Source organism: Rhinichthys klamathensis, unplaced genomic scaffold (assembly GCF_029890125.1).
Source record: "Rhinichthys klamathensis goyatoka isolate OS25496 unplaced genomic scaffold, OSU_Roscu_1.1 h1tg000098l_1, whole genome shotgun sequence".
NCBI lineage: Eukaryota > Metazoa > Chordata > Actinopteri > Cypriniformes > Leuciscidae > Rhinichthys > Rhinichthys klamathensis.
In genome coordinates this window covers 4,039,013-4,059,743 of record NW_026606637.1, presented here as the reverse complement: position 1 = coordinate 4,059,743, position 20,731 = coordinate 4,039,013, and the positions used below count along the sequence as shown (strand labels likewise).

Sequence of the window (20,731 nt, the reverse complement as noted above, 5' to 3'; positions counted from 1 at the left end):
GCAATTTTTTTTTTAATAAAAATATTTAAACATTTTAGAAGTTAAAATTGATTGGATATACAGTTTTACAAAAAGCAAGCAATAAATGTATACAATAAATACATGAATACATACAAACGGTATGAATTAAGGACAAATAAAATGGCTTCCTGACCATCCTGTTTTTCGTGTGTGTTTTAATTACTTTAAATATGATACACTCAAAATAATAAAAGGGACTCGGGAGTGTCTGGGAATGAGTAATATTTTGTAAAGAAAAAAAATTTATTGGAACTTTTTATTGAGAACAGTAAGTAATGTACGTTTATAGAGCAATTCAATAAAAAATACTGAATGGAAAGTTAAGTGCTTATTTTATTTTATTTTTAAGATCGTGCCACAAGAACAAGGCATTACAGTGCACAGTCATATCTTTAACAACATAAGCCACCAGAAAGAAAAAAAGAATACATGAGTTTCAGTGCATTTAAAAAACACAGCAGCTTAGTTTTAGCTGGTTTATGTATAATTTTAAGTCCTTAATTAAAAAAAACGTAAATAAGCTCGATGTAGGTAGCGCTGACTGATGACGTAGGTGAGGTCAAAGTTGAGTGACTCACAGTGGAAGATATTTTCACCGTCTCTGTCTAAACAGAAACAAAACAATGCCATGAACACGATCAACAGAAGATTTAAAATGTAAGTCTGTGATTTTTAACCATTGTAACAGGTACAAACGTAAAGTAATGTATTTGAATAGAAATGAAACTAGCTAGAGAGTGCTAACTATTAGGCTGTCTAACATAGCTTTAAAGCTAACCGGCATTATTCTATTTTCTCCACACCACACTCATGAGAAATCCCATAAATTAATAACACACGAACACAATATATTTTTTTAATTAGGAGCTGATTTTGAAATGCGTAAAAAGTAGACTGTTTTTAATAATGTGACGTTTGCACGATCCCTTTCTTGGCATGCTCTATTCCTGCAGTGTTGCCACAGTGAGCTCCTGTCATGTAAGAGCCTGATCCTCACCATGGATGAAAGCAGTCTAGAAGAAGCCATCAAGACCTACAGCGCTCAGCTTCAGCAGGTGGAGGTGGCTTTATCTGCTGGTTTGGGCTCAGCGGAGCAGGCTGACCTGCTGAAGCTAAAGGAGGACCTGCAGCAGCTCATTGAGCTCACTGAATCCAGCCTGCTGTCTGTCAGAAAAAGCCAATTGCTGGCCTCTTTGGAGGAGCCCTCGACTTACCAAAATCCCACATCGCTTACTCAGGAGACGGCTTTGGATGATGAGTTTGCAGCTTTCAATGCGGAACTGTCAAAGAACTTTGCTGAGGTAAAACAAAACACTGAACCTGAACCTGAACCTGAACATGAAGAGGAGGATATAAGTGGAACTAAGGTATGTGCGCCTTACCGTACCTCATGGGGAACCCTAGAGTACCATAACGCCATGGTGGTTTGCCATGAAGAGCCAGAAGAAGAAGAAGAAGAAGAAGAGGCTCGAGTCCGGGTGTTTTACCTTCATCCCACACACAAATCTATGAAACCCTGCGGCTTCTACCTTGAAGGAAAGTGCCGTTTCATGGACAACTGCAGGTGCTGCATTTTATGCCTGGTGCTGCATTTTTTTTCATGTTTAATGTAAGCTTGGTGTACAATGTGTGGAGTCAGCTTTGATTTTTTTTTACTGGCAGATATAAAAATGTCCACATTTTATATATATATATATATATATATATATAAAAAAAAAGCGTTGTTAAGCGTTTTCCTTACACATTTAATACATGTGAGTTCACTTCACACAAATTTTTAATTATATTTTCAAAGTAAAATATCATATTAAATAATACCATATTAACCTACATAAATGTTAATACTTTTAACATTTATTTTTATTAAAAAATATATATATATATATTCAAGGTAAACGTTTTTGTAAATAAATAATATATTTAATAATTACCTAAAACGTATATTTTCATAATTTTCATTTTTAAATTTATTTTCAATGTAGTTTTATGAATATTATGCATTTAATGATTACCTAAATAAATACAAATGTTTTAAATAACAATTATATTTCCAAGATAAAAATATGTTTTATATATAAATAGCATGCATTTATAGCATGCACTAATTATAAAAAGTTTCATTTTCATAAAAAGTTAACTGATATTTTAAGAAATGTATTGATCTTGACACCGTCACGACCAGAGTGTGTGTTTATCAGGTTCTCTCATGGTGAGGTGGTGTGTGTATCAGAGCTCAGAGACTTCCTGGAGGCTGACATCAGTAATATGGAGTCGGGCTCTGCGTGTTTGGCCAAGCATGAAGATGGCATCTGGTATCCAGCCAGAATATCAGGTACAAATCCACCAACAAAAAAAAAAAAAAGGAAAAAGAACAGATATTGCTACATGATATAATTTGTTTGTTACCTTCCCCACAATTTACACGGCCGAGAGAGAATCTTTATTGATCCCCAAGGGGAAATTTAATGGAAAATTGCAGCTTCAAACATAGACTGTACAAAAACGCAACAGTACATTCACTAGATCTGGTAAAACAGTGCAAGACATTACAAGCGTTTATGAGACATTGTGCTTCTCTGTTTCCAGAGATTGAAGGTGGTTTTTACACAGTGAAATTTAACTCGCTGCTGTTGAAAGAGGCTGTGCTGGAGGCTGATGGGATCATTCCTCCTCTTCGTCAGGACGATTATTCCTCTTCTTCCTCATCGGACTCTGAGGATGATACTGACCAGTGTGATGCCGGCTATGCTAAAGGTGCTAAAGCGTAATTACACCATTCCCTGGGATGTGCATTATATACTGTAATGCACACAGTCTGAGGAAAACATATCTGTGTGAATCTCTTGAAAGAACTGTCCAGGTTTTCTTATTTCTCTTCAAAAACAAAATAAATTATATTTTGCTTAAAAGCAACAACAAAAACTAAGAATATTTTTAAAACCATTAAGCTGTTTTTGACTGTGACATAATTTTCATAACAAATAAGCATATTCCCCTCAATTCCCATTATTTATATATATATATATAGCAATACATGCTGTAATGTGAAAAATGTATATTTAAATGAAAGTGTTTATTTGGGGTGTAACGGTACACAGTACGGTTCGGTACGTACCTCGGTTTTGGGGTCAAGTCACATTTATTTATATAGCGCTTTTAACAATACAGATTGTTTCAAAGCAGCTTTACAGAGATAACAGGAAAATAATGCAACAAAGTTTGTTTCCAGAAGAAAATTGCGTCTCAGTCCAGCTTAAGTAAGTTCAGTGATGTTTCATTTTGTTGTAAAAAAACTTATACATTTAGTTCATTTATATATAGCCGCTCTGGAGAAAACTGTAATGTCAACGTCCAGCTCAGTTCAATTCTCATATAATGGTGTCAATGCAGGCCGATCAATATTATTGTTGAATATTAAATGTTAAATTTAATGTCCCCAACTAAGCTAGCCAAAAGCCAATGACAACAAAGGTGAAAAATAGGCAAAAACGCAACAGTTCGCAGTTCGATACGAGTTTGGTACAATAGGAAAAAATGGTCTATTAGCTATGACTTTTCCCTCAATAAACACTTAATTTTTGATAATTAGTTTGAAAGGTGGTAAAGTTCCCCTGTAGTCAATAATTTTATTCATTAAAACTCATCTTTGATCACCAAAATTACATATTTAAAAAAAAATTTCCTTGATTTTTTTTTTCAGGCCTTACAATAGCTTGAATGTAACTCTACACACTTTACTAATGTAAGATACATGCTCTATGAAAATGAAAATTAGCCCCGCCTCCACTCACTCACTCCAGCTCGGAGATCCACTCGTCGACGATCACTCTTTGACCTGATTGGTTACAAGGTAGTTTGTGACGTCAGAAACACCAGCGACTTCAAACCGCGTTTTTGAAACTGTCTTTGGTTCACTGCAGTTTTAAGGAGAAAATACTCAGCAATGGTGTCAACTTATGAATTTGCACATGGTTTGTCTTATAGCATATTAAAAACACCACATAGACTTATAAACAACATTAAAAACTTTTTTTATTTAACCTCAGGGGGACTTAAGTTTACATATGGGGTAGGATTAAGAGATGTAGAATAAGGTCATGCAGTTGTGTTATAAAAGTACAAAATAAATAGAATGTTACATTATTCACATTAACAAAATGTCCCATTAACATGTCAACCTGCAGTTTAACAGTTATTAGTGCATATGTGCAGGTTCACTGCCCACACACAAATACAGATGCATAGATTTGGAGTTATTCAATACATTTACAGGGTATTGTTAAAATCAAGTTGACTTTGTATCTCATTACAGTATCAATAGAGGAGGATGTGGCCCAGGTTAACGGTGCAGAGTTTTGCGGTTGGGAGGCTCACACACGTGGCATTGGCTCCAAGCTTATGCTGAAAATGGGTTATGAGCTTGGTAAAGGTAGGTGACCATAACAGACCTCAGTCTAAAGCATCAGAACACGTTTCTGTCTTGTGCATGCGTTTCTAGAAAGTGTCTCCGTGTATGCATAGGTTTGGGGAAAACGCTCTCTGGTCGTGTAGAGCCAGTTCAGGCAGTGGTTCTTCCCAAGGGCCGCTCATTGGACATATGTGCTGAGCTCACTCAGAGAAAGACTGCAGCCGCTATCGCTAAGGATAACCCGCCCTCGCGTAAACCGAAGGCTAAACAGAGGAAGAGGAAGGCCTCCACATCAACACGCCACAATGTTTTTGATTTCCTGAACTCTAAGCTTGGTGATGGATCTCAGCCTGCATCTCATTCATCAAGCTCATCCGTCACTGGCGCAGAGGCCTACAGGGGCGGAAAGAGCGTCAAACGTTCACTGAATGTTCGTCTGTTCCAGGCCACCGAGAAAGTCACTCAAGTGGAGAGGGAGATCCAGCAACTCACTAAGTCTCTTAGAAAACGAAATGGAAGGTATGCTTTCCTCATTTTCTTTCCCTTTCATCACCCCCTCTTTTTCAATATTACCCTTATCGGTGTTGCGGAAGCAGTTCAACTACCGTCTGCTCTTTTGAAGTTTGAAGCTGTTTGGAGACTTTTGGACATACAATTATTTTGCTCATTTCAATTGAACAAATCATTTAGTTTAATTTAAATAATTGTAAATCACCATATTTATATAATTGAGTTGAAAATAGTGATTAACAGCAGCATTAAACTGAATTTAAATTATTTAAATGATCTGTCTGAACAAACGGATTGGCTGAATCAGACTTTCTGATGACTAATTTTTTAATGTAGACCATTTCAATGAGTTTTCCAAATGAATCAATTAAATGAATCTATTTTATGACTGTTTGAGGACTCATTTCTTTAAAGCTGCAGTCCGGCGTTTTTCCTCTTTGTCGCCATCTCTGTTCGAAATCTGCAATTGCAGTTATTCGCGTAATTATCAACTTAACGTGAGTTGTACTTCAACACCCTCGACACCGCCGCACAGCGCGGATGAACACTTTGTTTGAGGAGACTGTGAGGCTGTTAGTCGCCGCGCCGGTGTGGATAATGGCATTAAGAATCACAGATTATTCTTTTTGGAAGTATGACCAACATAAGAATTTTCACCGGAAAATGTCATCTGAACTAGTAAGAAACATCCACCTTTGTTCTGATTCTGATATTGCAGTAAATCGCGCTGATTAAATCTAACAATCGCTTATAAGTTATCATATCACGCAAAACCATGCAAATTATACTTTGCTCTCAAATTGTTAATGTTAACAACGTCAGCATTGCGTGACTACATGTAATGTCCTTCCGATATGTATCCTTGTTTTCGCATGGGTCCGGTTGCAGTCTCTTTTTTTCTGTAGCCACTCCGAAGTCCGAACGAAGTCTTTTGCATTTTACAACGGGTGAATCTGTTGTCACTGGTGATTGTTGTTTGAACCTTTCTGGATCCGCCATCAAATTGATAAGTTTAATTATATCAAGTGCTGTGAGAAAAGGCTATAAATCTCCACCTCCAGCATCCTCACACGCAATATAGCCTACTAGCCGAGACTCCTTCTTTATGTGTACAGATGTGACGTAATGACGCAAAGACATGCTCGAATTTCCCGCGAAAATCCACCAGTACCACTGGAATTAAAAACATTATTACAAGCTTACCGCTTTGAATCGAGCTAAGGCAAGCAGATAGTTTCGAACACTGGCTGGTTATGTATTTTCTCAAATATGTATTTTGGATAATTTTTAACCCAAAAAGCTACGGACTGCAGCTTCCAGAACTGTCACGTCCGTAACATTGTTTTTTCCTCATAAATGCGAACACGAAAAATAAAATAAAATGAATATTTTATGTTCTGGGGAGAACCAACCCTTCTTCACAGAATTCACAGAATTAGGTAAACTAAAACAATATTTTGCCACCTAAAAGTTAAAGATGTTTTGTGTCACGTCCGTAACGCATCTGTATTTCCCTCATATTAAATATAAAATGCATGTGTAGACTTATATTTTTCTAATGTCTGGACTCCTTTATTAAGCGAGTATGGATATATATATATACAGAAGTTTCAATATATTGGTATTAAATGCATTTTGAGAATTTATATTTCAAGTTTTGACTACAAATGTCACGTCCATAACGCTGAAATTGCCCAATTTTAATTTATCGTCCTCAACTAGTTTTGTGGTGTAGGTCTACGTATTTTATAATGTTAACTTTAAATAAGAGGCTACTAATAGTAATTTAAAGATGTGGTAGCAAAATCGTTTTGCAAAATCGAATCATAATCCAACGTTGATTCAACCTTGGTCCCTGACGTTGATTCACCGGTGAATCAACGTTGAAATGCCGGCTGAATATGACTTGGCCTGAATTTTTTTTTCCACTTTAATCCCTGTAATTTGTTTCATACTAAACATTTATTTTTCATCCATTTTGTTCGGTTAGCTCTGGTTGATGTCGTTGTACAGAAATAATGTTGTGACGGTTGGTTGGTGTGGTATTATCCGGTTGCTCTTCTTGTCGACGATTGATGGAACGGGGGCCAATCAGGGGCCAATCAGATTTCAGCAGGGGCCAGGGGCCCTGTGGCCCCGCCCCTAGAACCGCCCCTGTCTCTTTCTTAGTTTCTTTAAGTCTTTCCTTTCCCTCTGTCCTCAGGGATGCTACATTGGTCAGTCGAATGGAGGAGAAGCTCGCTGCTTCCCGCAAGTTGCTGGAGCAGCTTAAGGCTCAGGAACAGTCCATCCAGAGAGAGCAAAAGAAAGCAGACACGCATAAGAAAATGACTGAATTCTGACAAATCTACTGTCTTTTTTTTTTTTTATACTGTTATTTGGAATTTTGTTTAGTGTGTTCAAACATTAATACAGTTATTGGGTATTAAAAAAAAATCTACATGATGATGAATGTGTGAAATACATTTTTATCATTGCATTTTACAATGGAGGCAGTGCCATTGTATAAATCCAATCCATTTTATAAAAATAAAACAATACAAATATTATATTACATTAAAAAGTAATATAATATAAGTCACTCGTTTCCAACAGCAACACTAGTAGGTAAAGGTACAGCAGGACGCCTCGTCTCTCATGCTTCCCCTGAGCCCATTGAGTTTTAACAGTCCCTCTAAAGCGTGCGGAGGGTTTAGTGGGGGGTAATTGAGAATTAATATAAGTCACATGAGAGGAGGCAATGCCTCCATTGTGATATGATTGGGTTTTATGATACATCCCGTGTGTCAGTCTGAATGAACAAAATGATGGCGTTATGGGAAAACGAATTTAAAAAAAAAGTAACCAACTCAGCCACTTAGATATTACTGCTGTCACGTCAAAATCAAACTTGAAATGACCTGAAAACATGATGACGGGTAAACAGCTTGGGGAAATTAAAGATACATCTCCGTGTCTGTGAGTGATGTTTTATGAGATTTAACCTACTAATAAATTGAAAAATACAAAAAATAGAATTGTATTTGGTTTCTTTTTTTTTCTTTTTTTGATGTAATGTAAAGTTATGTTTATTTAACCAGGAAAATGTGACTATATTAAGTTTAACTGGGACATGAATTTACATTTGATTTATTAAAAAAACGGAGGACTTTCCCTGCTCATTTCAGAACACTAGGGCTAGGCCTACATATGCCACTGATTTGTATGTTCATAGCCCATCAGAATATTGGTCTCAAATAACACATAAAGAATGACTTGTGGTATTCAAATTCAGGTTAATTTATTTTTTATTTAAATGTTTATATTTTAAGGATTCAGTCCATTTGGATGCACAACTGCATTTATAAAACAATGTGGTTTGCATACATTTCTGTAGAGGTTCATTTTCTGCAAGATAGATCGGCGTAAAAATGAAAGCTTAAGCCACAGTAGCCTATAAAGGACAGTCCATCTATTAATCCATCTAAAATACCGGTCAATAAGCTTAATGGAACAGACACCACAGGCCTTCACAGAGAAATCCCTTGTGAAATTGACTAAACAGGCTAAAATAAATAAATAAATATGCATTATATAATGTCACTTGTTTGATGGATACCTGGTAAATCGGTCTCTCACCAAACACCAAACCCCTAAAAGCAGCCAGGAATATTTCCCATAGGGATAATAACTGTCTGCAACTAGTAGGCTAAGTTACATTACGGTGAGCCTTTTGACTCTACCATTGTACAGATAATATGTATTAATATTATTTATTTAGCCAATCCTAATGTTAAAGCATATAAGCACGCGTTATCATTCTAACAGATTGACTCCAAGGTCCCTTTAAATGGAGCTTTTCCGAAGGTTAGTTTTAGTTTTCCTGCCGTATGATACATATAGTTTATTTGCCAAATAAGTATTTTATTGTAACCGTCCATAGACCGAGTAGCGAGTTTGGGGCTGTTCCCATGGGAACGAGACGTGCTTACTGCAGTGCTTACTAACCGATGCGCTGAGATTTGATCTCAGGTAGGACAATTTTACTTCACTATATATTTATATTTAAATGATATGATTCACAAATCAGGCTAAACAGCAGAGTTGTTATATTTGTGTCTGACCAACCAACTTTTGGTCTAACGTTACAAACTTTGCGATTGTTTCTCGTTCTTCGTATCCAAGCAACATTCACTGCCTCGGTAGTATAAATTAAAGTAACGTTAGGCCTTCTTTAAACTTTGAAAATGACCAAATAATAGCCTATATTTATTTCTATTAACGCAAGTGTAATGTAGGCTACTTATACCATGCTTTTACGTTAATGTAATGTACTCCTGTGGACTGCAATGAACCGTGGTTGATTATTAGTAAAAGTGCAGTAACGTTAGGCTAACCATGTTGGCGGATTGATTACCATTTGTATTACCACAGTTTTACTACAAATACCATGGTTAAACTATGGTTAGTGTAGCAAAACCGTGGTTACTTTGTGGTTACCATGGTTTAACTATATTAACCATGTTTTTAGTTTTTTTGTAGTAAAGCATGCATGGTTAAATTTCGTAAGGATTCGAGTTCCAAACAACTAACGTTACACCATTTTATTTTTTTTAGACAAATTTCAATTTTGTCTAAAAAGTAGGCTACTTCGGGCCTAAGTTACTAGGCTAATTATACTGTAGTCATGGACATTTTATTTGTAATAATGCAGTATTAGTGGTCAGTGTAAACTGATCTGTGCTCATTATTTGGATAGGCTACTGCTATTTGATTCATGTTGCCAGGACAACATGAAACAGTGATGGTTTTTTTCAGAAGATGGGCTTGAAGAAGACTTCCTCACAAGCTCAATGTGCAATCAGTAATGTCATCACCGAAGAGAGAACCTCAAGGAAATGGCTTTGCAGGACCTGCGGTCACCCAAACCAAAAGAGGAAACAGGTCTGACTGCTCATCAGACTGCAGTTTTGAACCTGCAGCCTCTCAGCCCCGACTGCTAAGTCGTCAATCTCTTTCTGCCACACCAGCATTTAAGCGAGAACCCTCACCTTTTCGCACCCTCAGTTTTAGGACCTTGTCTCCAGCGCAAAATGATCCGTCTGTTGTTAAACTACCTCAGCTGGTATCACAGATGGACATTGGACTGGCAGTCAAAGAGACTGTGTGGAACGAAGGACCCCGTTTTGTGACTCCTGTCAAAGAAATTCAGCACTCAAGTGTCGGACAATTCAGGTAAGTTGACTATTGCCGAATCATTCCATTGATTCACTTATTCTCTGTTTTGCTTTGAAGATTGTAATTAGTTTGTATGTTTTTCCAAGTGTCCCAAAGAAAAACACTAAAACAGGGAAAGTATGCAAACCCAAATACAAACCACTCACTGGAACTGAGGTAGTTGAGATATTAGCCAAGAAAAAGCATCTGGGGGAACGTGAATTTTACTATTTGAAGGCTTCTGAAGATGGTCCTTACAGGTGCCAGTCATTATTTTATTTTAAATGTTTTTATTTAAAATGTATTTTTCTGCAGTAGAATATTTTATTTTGATATAAATATATATATTTTGGCTTTTTTATCAGACCATATGACTTGCGAGTGGTCTCACGCAGTGCAGCGGGCGCAGATTACCACACCTTCTCCCACACAACTATAATACATATGCAGGATGGCTTCTGCGTTGAACTCTGGACCCTGGCAGAGTGGTTTCGAGAGTCTGTGCTTTGGGGAGCTTTGAGAGACATCCCATTTATCCGAGATTTTTTACTGCGCAAGACCTTCAAACGGTGACTTAACTTTAGCCTTAAAGGGTTAGTTCACCCAAAAATAAAAATTCTGTCAGTAATTACTCACCCTCGTGTTGTTCCAACCCCGAAAGACTTTCGTTCATCTTCGGAACACAAATTAAGATATTTTTGATTAAATCTGAGTGCTGGATCACTCCTCCATTGGCTTCTTAACGGATCGACACTGGCCGGCCCAAAAGTTATGAAAGGCATCGTTAAAATAGTTCAAGTGACTACAGTGGCTCAATCTTAAGTTTATCAAGCGACAAGAATACTTTTTGTGTGCAAAAAACAAACAAAAATAACGACTTTATTCAACTAATCATTTCCTTCTCTGTACGGCCGTGATATTTCACGTAGTGATATTGCGCAAAGCTTCTGGGTTGTACGTCACACGTAGGCTCACTATTGGCCGACGCTGGTCATGTGTGTGATGCGTGTGACGTACAACACAGAAGCTTTGCGTAGTTTCACTACGTGAAATATCACGGTCCACAGAGAAGGAAATGATTAGTTGAATAAAGTCGCTATTTTTGTTTGTTTTTTTGCGCACAAAAAGTATTCTCGTCGCTTGATAAACTTAAGATTGAGCCACTGTAGTCACTCGGACTATTTCAACGATGTCTTTCATAACTTTTGGGCCGGCCAGTGTCGATCCCTTAAGAAGCCTATGGAGGAGTGATCCAGCTCTCAGATTTAATCAACAATATCTTAATTTGTGTTCCGAAGATGAACGAAAGCCTTACGGGGTTGGAACAACATGAGGGTGAGTAATTACTGACAGAATTTTCATTTTTGGGTGAACTAACCCTTTAAAGGGATAGTTCACCCAAAAATGAAAATTCTGTGATTAATTACTCACCCTCATGTCGTTTCAAACCTGTAAGACTTTCGTTCATCTTCGGAACACAAATGAAGATCTTTTTGATGAAATATGAGAGATTTCTGTCCCTCCATTGGCAGTCTACACAACTACCACCTTGACGCTTCAAAAAGTTCATCGAGTGATCGTAAAACGAATTACAACTGCTTTATATGATGAATTTTTTTTTTTTATTCACATAAACTTTCATCAACTCACACATCAGTTATGGAAGCTCAGGCATGTTCGCTTGACGTGCGAGAACCAATGAGGTTCATTCTCGTGTTACGCAGCACGTTTAAGTTTCCTCAAGAACCATTGAGGTTTGTTCTCGCGTGTCAAGCGGGTTTGGTTGAGCTTTTGTTTATGTTCACTGATCAAAGTTTAAATGTGAATAAAAGCCTAAATTAATGTCTTGTCCACACTAATACGTCTTCATTTGAAAACGCATCTTTTTCTCTCTCATTTATCTGTTCATCATATAAAGCGATCGAGTCTCTAAAAACAATTGGACTAAAACGCTCAATTCATATGAATTTGTCTTACGATCTCTTTATGAACTTTTTAAAGTGTCAAAGTGGTAGTTGCGTAGCTGTCAATGGAGGGACAGAAATGTCTCAGATTTCATCAAAAAGATGAACGAAAGTCTTATGGGTTTGGGATGACTTGAGGGTGAGTAATTAATGACAGAAGTTTCATTTTTGGGTGAACTAACCCTTTAATGTTATGTTAACTTTGGAATGTCTGATTATACAGACCTTTATAAAAGCAGTTATCTAACTGTATACTTGACAACTTTTTCAGATGGCAAAGAAATGCACACAAGGTTACTGTCGAACGCAGGATTGACTTCCTTCCGTCTCAGCTGCTGATAGCAGTGCCCCAGTTCAGGGATGCCTTACTACATATCTCCAGGTTTTTTTCCCTCAAGACATATTAAAAGTGAAATTGAAATCAATTAAAGATTTGCGTTGCTATAATATACGCATTTTGTTTTTCTCCTAGATTAATTGAAGAGCTAAAGCAAGTCAATTGGCTGCCACAAGATGATTTAAGGACTTACACACTCCTAGATTTCCAAAGTGCACTTCTGGAAAAGAATCAGACAGCTCAAGTCTCTTTACATAGTTTTCTACATTGTCGTGCTGCAATACTTGATGTGGTATGGTACAACAGTTACACTTCACTAATTTACTCTTCCTCATGCCATTCAAAACCTTAACTTAACTAGCCTTAACCCCCATAACTGTCAAGTAAGATATACTTTAAATAATGATTTAAAATTGTTTTCACAATTGTGAACAACAAAATTGTTATGTGTCATAGAACATTCTTTAGAACCATTTGTGTTAAGGCCCATTCACGTCAAGGACTATAACGATAACGATAAAGTGATAAAGATATAGTTCTTAAAATCACGTCCACACCACAACTATAAAGATGACAACAATATCTTTATCACTTTCAGAACAATTTTTTCCCAGCTGATGATTGATAAAAACAGTGACAGCCAGTCAGAATCCATCCTGCTTTTAAGAGCTTGAGCATTTAAAACAGAAGACGACATAACTGCAGCAAACGCTGAGAATAAATATAACAATATCGTGCATTGGTGTGGACACTAATATAGTTATCGTTCTTGGCGTAAACATGCCTTTATCCAAATGAAAGAAAGTCACACAGGTTCAGAATGACAGAGTTGAAATTTCATTTCAGTTCAACCAAAAATAAAAATTCTGTCATTAATTGCTCATCCTCATGTCATTCCAAACCTCACTTTTGTCTTCGTAACACAAATGAAGGATATTTTTAATGAAATCTGAGAGATTTTCATCCCTCCATTGACAGTTTACGCAACTACCACTTCAAAAATTAAAAAAAAGTAAGCTATCTGAACTGAGCGGTTTAGTCCAAATTTTCTGAAGAGACATGATCGCTTTATATGATTTAAATTAAACTTTTATTCACTTGTAAACATTTATCAATATAAATTTAGACTAAACTGCCTGATTCATATGGATTAGTCTTGGATTATCTCTTTATGAACTTTTTTAAGCGTCAAATCGGTAGTTGCGTAGACTGTCAATGGAGGGACAGAAATCTCTTAGATTTCATCAAAAATATCTTCATTTGTGTTCTAAAGATGAACGAAAGTCTGATGGGTTTGTAACGACATGAGGGTGAGTAAATAAATACATAATTTTCATTTTTGGGTGAACTATACCTGTCTAATGTAATAAATATACAATATGCACTTAACATCATTATTTACTTGCAGGTGAAGGATAAGAATTACCAAGCACGTCAGGAGCTCCAGATGGAAGTGGAACACACAAAGCTCTACCAGAACAGTCCATCCCTATACCTTCAGCTCACATACTTTAAAACCCTACAGAAAGAACTCAGTAAGGCAGAGCAGGACATACAGTCGCTGGGAAACCTTGCTGCTCTAGCTGACCACATGACTATTCAAAACCTTGTCACCATCTCAAAGCGTGAGATCACAGCATTCCTAAACAATGTTTTAAAAGTATGTGACAAGGATTTAATTCTGAATTTGATTTGATTTGAGGAAGAAACGTCTGTTTTTTATGTAATCTAGGAATTAATTTTCTCCTTTACAAATGTTCTCTCTTTTAAACCTTTCAGAGAGAACGGGAGCAACAGTGTTGTCTCTTTCAAGCAGAGATTATATTTGGAGCAGATGATCAGCTTACTGTTTTTCCTCCATTGCACTTGTTTCAAGAGGTTTTGCTTGGAGCGGTGCTGTCAGTAGCAGACTCTGTCCTGCAGGTGAGATGTCACCAGCTGGTAAAAAAAAAAAATGCTATCATGCGGAAAGAACTCATATTTTACACTTACTTATTCTCATTCTGCAAATGTTTTGCATACCCATTCTTATTAATTTATCTGTTACCTTTGTGCTAGCAGTGTTAATCATTTTTATTAGTATTAGTATACTGCTACAAATAAGGACTATTTTCACCACATTGATGTAGTATTTACCCATGTAAAAAAGAAGTGCTTAAAATGATATACTTTAAAAGAATATTCTTTAGGGTCAACTGAATGTAATGTTTTCGTACAGTTAATTAACAAATGTTAATTGCAATTCAATGAAAATGTATTGTAGTTTAAACTTATATCAAATGCAGTTAGCTGAATTTAGAGGGTTTTTTGCCCCACTTAAATAGCATGTAAGTACAGTACATCTTTATATATTAGTTCATAATTACCTCTATAATTATGAACTAATGTGATGGTAACACTTTACTTGAAGGGGTCTGCATAAGACTAACATGACACCTTCATAATCATGACATGACATATGTTATGAATATGAAGGAAGTTTTATGCATGTTTGTGACAACTGTCATTAAATGTCTTTGCATTTTTAATGCAAATATGACATTGTTTGAGATGTCTTTGTTATGACACCTTGACATAAACCAATACATCATAACCTGTCAGTGTCTTTGTCATGACAACTTGACATTACTAAGACAACACAACCTGTCATAAACATGACATAGCAGATTAATTATCAAACTTAAAGGTGCCCTAGAATGTTTTTTTTTATTATTTTATAATGTTTCCTGGGTTACCCTTATAATGTTAGTATGTTTTTTAGATAAAAAATAATCATAATTTAGAAATAAATGGCATTTTTCCTAGCCTGCTTTTAGCCTCTGATTTGAACACTCTGTTTGAAGGGGCGTGTCTGCTGTGGGATTCAGTGTAACCGCGGCCACTGCTGTGATTGGCTGACATGCTTGCATATGAAATAGCAAACGCATTACATGTGAAACTCTCTCCCGAATACTTTTACTACAGCTATTATACGTTTTTACTATAACAGCTATCGAGATTAACGAATCGTGAGATGTTTTTAAAGTATTTAGATCTATTCCCATCACATAAAAGGTTGCCGTGGTGAGCATTGAGCAGATGCCAGTGTGTTGATCGCGAGAATGAAGATCTTATCATTGCAAAGCAGTTTCTGCACTCTCTCTGCTTTCACCAATGCAAACACGATGATGTAAATACAGTAAGAGCTTCGTTGTGCAGTAACGTGCGTCATTGATTTCATAACGAGTTTGGCAAGTGTCCAGATAAACTCGCGCTGTGTGGAAAGATTGTTCTTTGATCGCTTTCTATATTTAATTTGTTCATACTTTAAATACGATTTTTTTCATCCTACTAAAAGAAACGATGTGAAGCTGATATTTTAGTCACTGGCTTGACTTACTGATGCATAAACAGTATTGAACGATTTTGAGAGAAAGATTACCTGTCTGAACTTGAACAATTACACATCAGAAAGTGTTGCTTGGTAGCTCGATCCGAGGCCAGCTCTGTATTGGCCCAAGTTGAGGAAACACTCAGTGAAATGTTTGGAAATTTCCAGAGAAAATAAAATTAACCCATTGTTTCTTCAAAGGCTCAGATGAAGGAACTAAAAAATACTTTTGTGTTCATGTGTACATCCACACTGAGCAACTGCCATGCTTCGGCTGCGCAGTTCCGCCTGGCATTGAGGGCTGGCATTATGCAAATATTTGGAAGCGTACATATTAATGATCCCGACTATTGCGTCACAGTCGGTATTGTGTGGAGAACCGACCGTTTTTCAGGGGTGTTTTTCATAAACGTGAATTAAATGAGAACGCGAAAACAGTCCAGTTTGAGATTCACTCTATGTCATGTCCATGCACTGAACTCTTGTTATTTGACTATACCAAGGTAAATTCAATTTTGAATTATAGGTCACCTTTAAGAAACCACTTAGCTTTATTGGTTCTGTTTCATTCTTACTGACCGCCAGAGGCAGTGTAAACACTATGGATTATCGCAGCGCCAGCTAGATAGGTCGAGAGAATATACCAACAAAGTCACGTGGCGTGACGTATGCTGAGCCCTGGAGGGTAAAGCTACAGTAGCTCAGCACTCTACCTCTTTCGCTTTCTCGCCTAGTTGAGATAGGTTGTATTGGTTGAGTGACGCGCTGTCAAGTGCAGTTTACAAGAGCAGCGAGATTCGTCCTCACAAGCTGTGACAGCGCGTGTCTACGCTCTTTCAAGGATTTGGATTTTTTCAAGGATTTGGATTTAAATTAACGGCACTTGGTGAGTTTTGTTTTTTCATATTGCTTCGTCGGTAACACTCTGTGCCTCTCGGTGCAATCCGGTGGCTTGTGTTTGCCGCGCTATGAGTTAACGGTCTCCCGTTGACATAAGTTATCTAACGTTACTTAGAGTGTTTTTTCCTCGTATCCATGTAACACTTTTTGTCCCTCGGTTCAATCCGCCGGCCATTTTAGACACTTCTTATCTTTTTTCATAAATTTTTTGTTGGTATTACCTGTCGGTTCACCCGAGGTAATCGTTTTATTTTATTTTAATTATTTTTTCATCCCGCTTAACTTAACCTTACGGTACTATCCGAGGGTGTTATTAGCGAGTAACTATGGCTCACAGCTCGATAGCCACTGGTTTTCCACTGACTTGTAAGCTGTGCCCTAATAATCTTCTCCCTGACGACGGTCATGACATCTGCCCGTCGTGTTTGGGTGTTCAACATCTGCGAGAGGCTCTCACGGACCCGTGCATGCACTGCAGCCTTTTGCCTATGTCGGAACGACGGCTCCGTCTTGCCGAGTTAGACCCTAATTCTACAGTGAAACTAGGGCAGTTAGATGTAGCCCCTTCGCGCACTCGGAAGCGCAGGGCGTCGGCGGCAGCTGGTGCTCCCCTCCCAGCTAAGAAGGCCAAATCGCGGGATGATGAACATTCACATGTTGAGAAAGGTTCACTTTCTATGACGGTGTCGGTGCGGTTCACTTTCTATGACGGTGTCGGTGCTTTCTTCGGAGATGGCAGAGCTGAAACGCCTGCTTCACTCAATTCAGCCGGTCACATCTGCTACACCTGTGAGGATGACACAGGAGGATGAGAATGTTCAAAACCAGGGAGCTGGGGAAGAGTCTCTTGATTCCCCTTGTTTTTCTCATCGTTCAGAGTTTGATGTGCTTTCTACAAGTGCTTCAGATTCCTTTTTTCACGATCATGGGGATCCTATGGATGTTGCTACACAACCATCACCTCAGGCTGTTTTCACTGGTTACCCAGCAGCAGAGGGCTCTAGTGGGGGGTCAGTTCAGTCGTCTGGACAAGCCCAGTCCTCCTCCGATGACACTTTGGCTGTGCTTCGAATGGCAGCTGCTCGTCTAGGACTTGATGAGTCACCTGTCCAATCTGCACAAACTAATGTGTTTTTCAGACAGACCACAGCTGCAACTTCTTTTGCCATGCCACCATGTAAGGATTTTGTGGCTGAATTCTCAAATGCTCTCACTGGTTCTGGTCCACCTAAGCGGCGCTCAAAGATTGCTCGAACGCTAGCATCTATGGCTGAAGCAGATTCTATCGGGGTGGGTCGTGCTCCGGAAATAGAGCAGCCTGTGGCAGCTTTGGTGGTCTCTCCTGATGAGGCTCTACGAGGGAATGTGCGATGCCCCAGTGCGCAATGCGGTCGTACGGATTCCTTGCTAAAAAAGGCATACGAGTCTGTTGCCTACATTACTCGAGCAGAAAACACGATCTGCCAGTTACTTCTTGCTGCCACCAGTACGCTGGAACCTGCAAATGCAGATCCCTCTATTTCACAATTTCTGCAAACTGCTCTGTTGGCGACAGGCCATGTGACCCGCGAGCTGGGTAGTCTTACAGCCACGCTTCTGGCAGCCCGCCGCCAAGTGTGGCTTGCCCAAGCACGACTGCCGGAGGACTGTAAGAAAACCTTGAGAGATCTTCCTTTTGTTCCCGGGCATATCTTTGGTCCAAATATTCCGGAACTGTTGGAAAAGCGGGTAAAGCTGTCTGAAGCCACTCGTCAGCTGACACAGGTGCAGCGCAACCCTACCTTTAGGATGCCAGCGGTTCAGACCCGACATCACTATGCCGCATCGGAGCAGCGTTTCCGCCGGCAGGCTACACCTCAGTCACAGCCCCCTCAAAGACCTCGTGTTCCTGAAGATGCGAGAGTTTTTCGCCCACCTCATCGACAGTTTCCGGGAGGGCCCCGTCAGCGTCCCCCCGCGACCACTAAAAATCGCACACGTAAAGCCTGAGACAGTCAGGCCGGCGGTCGATCGTTTTTCTGTAGAGCAACTGGAGTACTGGAGATCCAACACAGCAGACCCCTGGGTGTTGGCGACTCTGAGCAGGGGATATACTCTACAGTTTCGGCGCCGGCCTCCCAGATTTTCAAGAATTGTTCCTACGATTGTCAGAGACGCGGTTCGCGCAGTGGCTCTCTCTCTGGAAATCTGTTCACTGTTAGAGAAGGGAGCCATAGAAAAAGTTAATCCCCTCGTTCAGAGAGACGGGTTCTATTCAACTTATTTTCTTGTTCCAAAGAAGGACGGTGGTTTCCGCCCAATTCTCGATTTAAGGCTTCTGAATTTGTTCCTGAAGGTCCTTCCCTTTCGAATGCTGCGCACAGCCGATGTTCTCCGGTCTGTGACAGCAGACGATTGGTTTGTAAGTGTCGATCTGAAAGATGCATACTTTCACGTCCCAATTGCTGTACATCACAGAAAGTTTCTACGTTTCAGTTTCCTGAATCAAGCATACCAGTTCAAAGTGCTACCCTTCGGCCTTTCCCTTGCTCCTCGCGTCTTCACAAGGTGTGTGAGCGCAGCTCTGTCTCCTCTTTGGATGAGAGGTATCCGTATTCTTCCTTATTTGGACGACTGGCTTCTCTGTGCCCCCACAGAGCAGCAGGCCGTACAAGACTCCAGACTGCTCTTGAGACATGTGCAGAAGCTGGGGTTTTCTGTGAACAAGAAAAAGAGCCGTTTGATTCCATCACAGACCACTACGTTCATAGGAATGACCCTGAATTCCTGCCTAATGTCTGCCTCCCTGTCTCAGGAACGTGTGACAAACATTCTACAACTTTTGGCTCGCTTTCGTCCGGGTGTGTCTTTGCAGTACGAGGTGGTCCTACGACTGATAGGGATGTTAACAGCGGCTACAGTTGTGATCCCCCTGGGTTTACTCCATCTCAGACCACTCCAGTTATGGAACAACAGTTTGCGGCTAGATCCCACCAGACATCGTCATCAACTGGTTATAATTTCTCACCGTTGCATATGTGCGTTGAGGCGGTGGAGACAGTTAGAGTTTCTGAAGGCAGGAGTGCCCCTGGGTGTTGTTCCCTCTCGTCGGGAGTTGGTCACGACAGACGCTTCCCTCACAGGATGGGGGGCAACGTGGAATCGGAGGGGTATTTCCGGGCGCTGGACTCCGATCCAGGCGGCGGAACATATCAACCTGCTAGAACTCAGGGCAGTGTTCTTGGCTCTAAAGTACTTCATGCCGGTTCTGGCAGGCCGCCATGTTCTTGTTCGGTCAGACAATACCTCAACAGTGTTCCATCTGAACCACCAGGGCGGCACGAGATCCCGCAGGTCTCTATGGTTGACTCACGAGATCCTGACATGGTGTCAGCCACGATTCGCTTCACTGAGGGCAGCTCATATTCCAGGAGTGTGCAACCAGACAGCAGATGCTCTTTCCAGGGATCAAGTACATCCAGGAGAATGGAGGCTTCATCCAGATGTAGTGCAGGAGATCTGGCTATGATTTGGAAGAGCAGAGGTGGATCTTTTTGCTTCAGAGATGACCACCCACTTTCGCTTATGGTTTGCAAGGACAGAAGTGTCGAGCCCCCTGGGCCAGGATGCGCTGTCTCACGAATGGCCGAACTGCCTGCTTTATGCGTTTCCACCTACCCCTCTGTTATGGGAGACGTTGCACAGGATCTCCCTGTGCAAGCACAGAGTGTTACTCGTGGCACCACGATGGCCAGCCAGACTGTGGTTTCCTTTGTTGCTAAGACTTCTGACAGGCAATCCATGGAAGCTTCCCCCCAGGAAGGACCTCCTCTCCCAGTTGGAGGCCAGTGTCTGGCACCCGGACCCGGCTCGTCTGCAGCTTTGGGTCTGGCCATTGGGTTAAATCCTTCCCTGGAGCATTGTGACCCTGCTGTTATTCACACAATCTCTAATGCTAGGGCTTCTTCCACACGACAGATTTATGCTTCCCGTTGGAAGCTTTTTTCTGCATGGTGTGAGGAACGGGGGCTCGATCCTGCAACATG

The 20,731-nt window shown here is 39.7% G+C and overlaps 2 protein-coding genes across 2 annotated transcripts in view; both read left to right on the top strand.

The window, feature by feature from the left end:
• The first annotated feature begins 551 nt into the window (after positions 1 to 551).
• Positions 552 to 7,493, top strand: zgpat (zinc finger, CCCH-type with G patch domain). The gene is made up of 7 exons (XM_056252719.1): positions 552 to 678; positions 975 to 1,585; positions 2,220 to 2,353; positions 2,608 to 2,775; positions 4,334 to 4,450; positions 4,543 to 4,948; positions 7,143 to 7,493. The coding sequence occupies exons 2-7, from the start codon at positions 1,020 to 1,022 to the stop codon at positions 7,279 to 7,281; spliced, it is 1,530 nt and encodes a 509-aa protein (XP_056108694.1). The 5' UTR covers positions 552 to 678; positions 975 to 1,019; the 3' UTR covers positions 7,282 to 7,493.
• Positions 7,494 to 9,785: 2,292 nt separating this feature from the next.
• The window catches only part of LOC130086560 (dynein heavy chain domain-containing protein 1), a 40,673-nt gene continuing 29,727 nt past the window's right edge, over positions 9,786 to 20,731 (top strand). Inside the window, exons 1-10 of the mRNA XM_056252621.1 lie at positions 9,786 to 10,153; positions 10,243 to 10,395; positions 10,501 to 10,704; positions 12,371 to 12,481; positions 12,572 to 12,728; positions 13,845 to 14,096; positions 14,216 to 14,359; positions 17,439 to 18,684; positions 19,343 to 19,504; positions 19,561 to 20,698. Of these exons, the coding sequence (XP_056108596.1) occupies positions 9,786 to 10,153; positions 10,243 to 10,395; positions 10,501 to 10,704; positions 12,371 to 12,481; positions 12,572 to 12,728; positions 13,845 to 14,096; positions 14,216 to 14,359; positions 17,439 to 18,684; positions 19,343 to 19,504; positions 19,561 to 20,698 (3,935 nt within the window). The remainder of the gene's footprint in view (positions 10,154 to 10,242; positions 10,396 to 10,500; positions 10,705 to 12,370; positions 12,482 to 12,571; positions 12,729 to 13,844; positions 14,097 to 14,215; positions 14,360 to 17,438; positions 18,685 to 19,342; positions 19,505 to 19,560; positions 20,699 to 20,731) is intronic.

What these genes read in the sequence shown, in the direction of transcription:
- zgpat (XM_056252719.1), top strand. Translation starts at nt 1,020, where the DNA reads ATGGATGAAAGCAGTCTAGAAGAAGCCATCAAGACCTACAGCGCTCAG. An exon ending in CGTTTCATGGACAACTGCAG is followed by an intron (nt 1,586 to 2,219) that starts GTGCTGCATTTT and finishes TGTGTTTATCAG; the next exon opens with GTTCTCTCATGGTGAGGTGG. An exon ending in CTTAGAAAACGAAATGGAAG is followed by an intron (nt 4,949 to 7,142) that starts GTATGCTTTCCT and finishes CTCTGTCCTCAG; the next exon opens with GGATGCTACATTGGTCAGTC.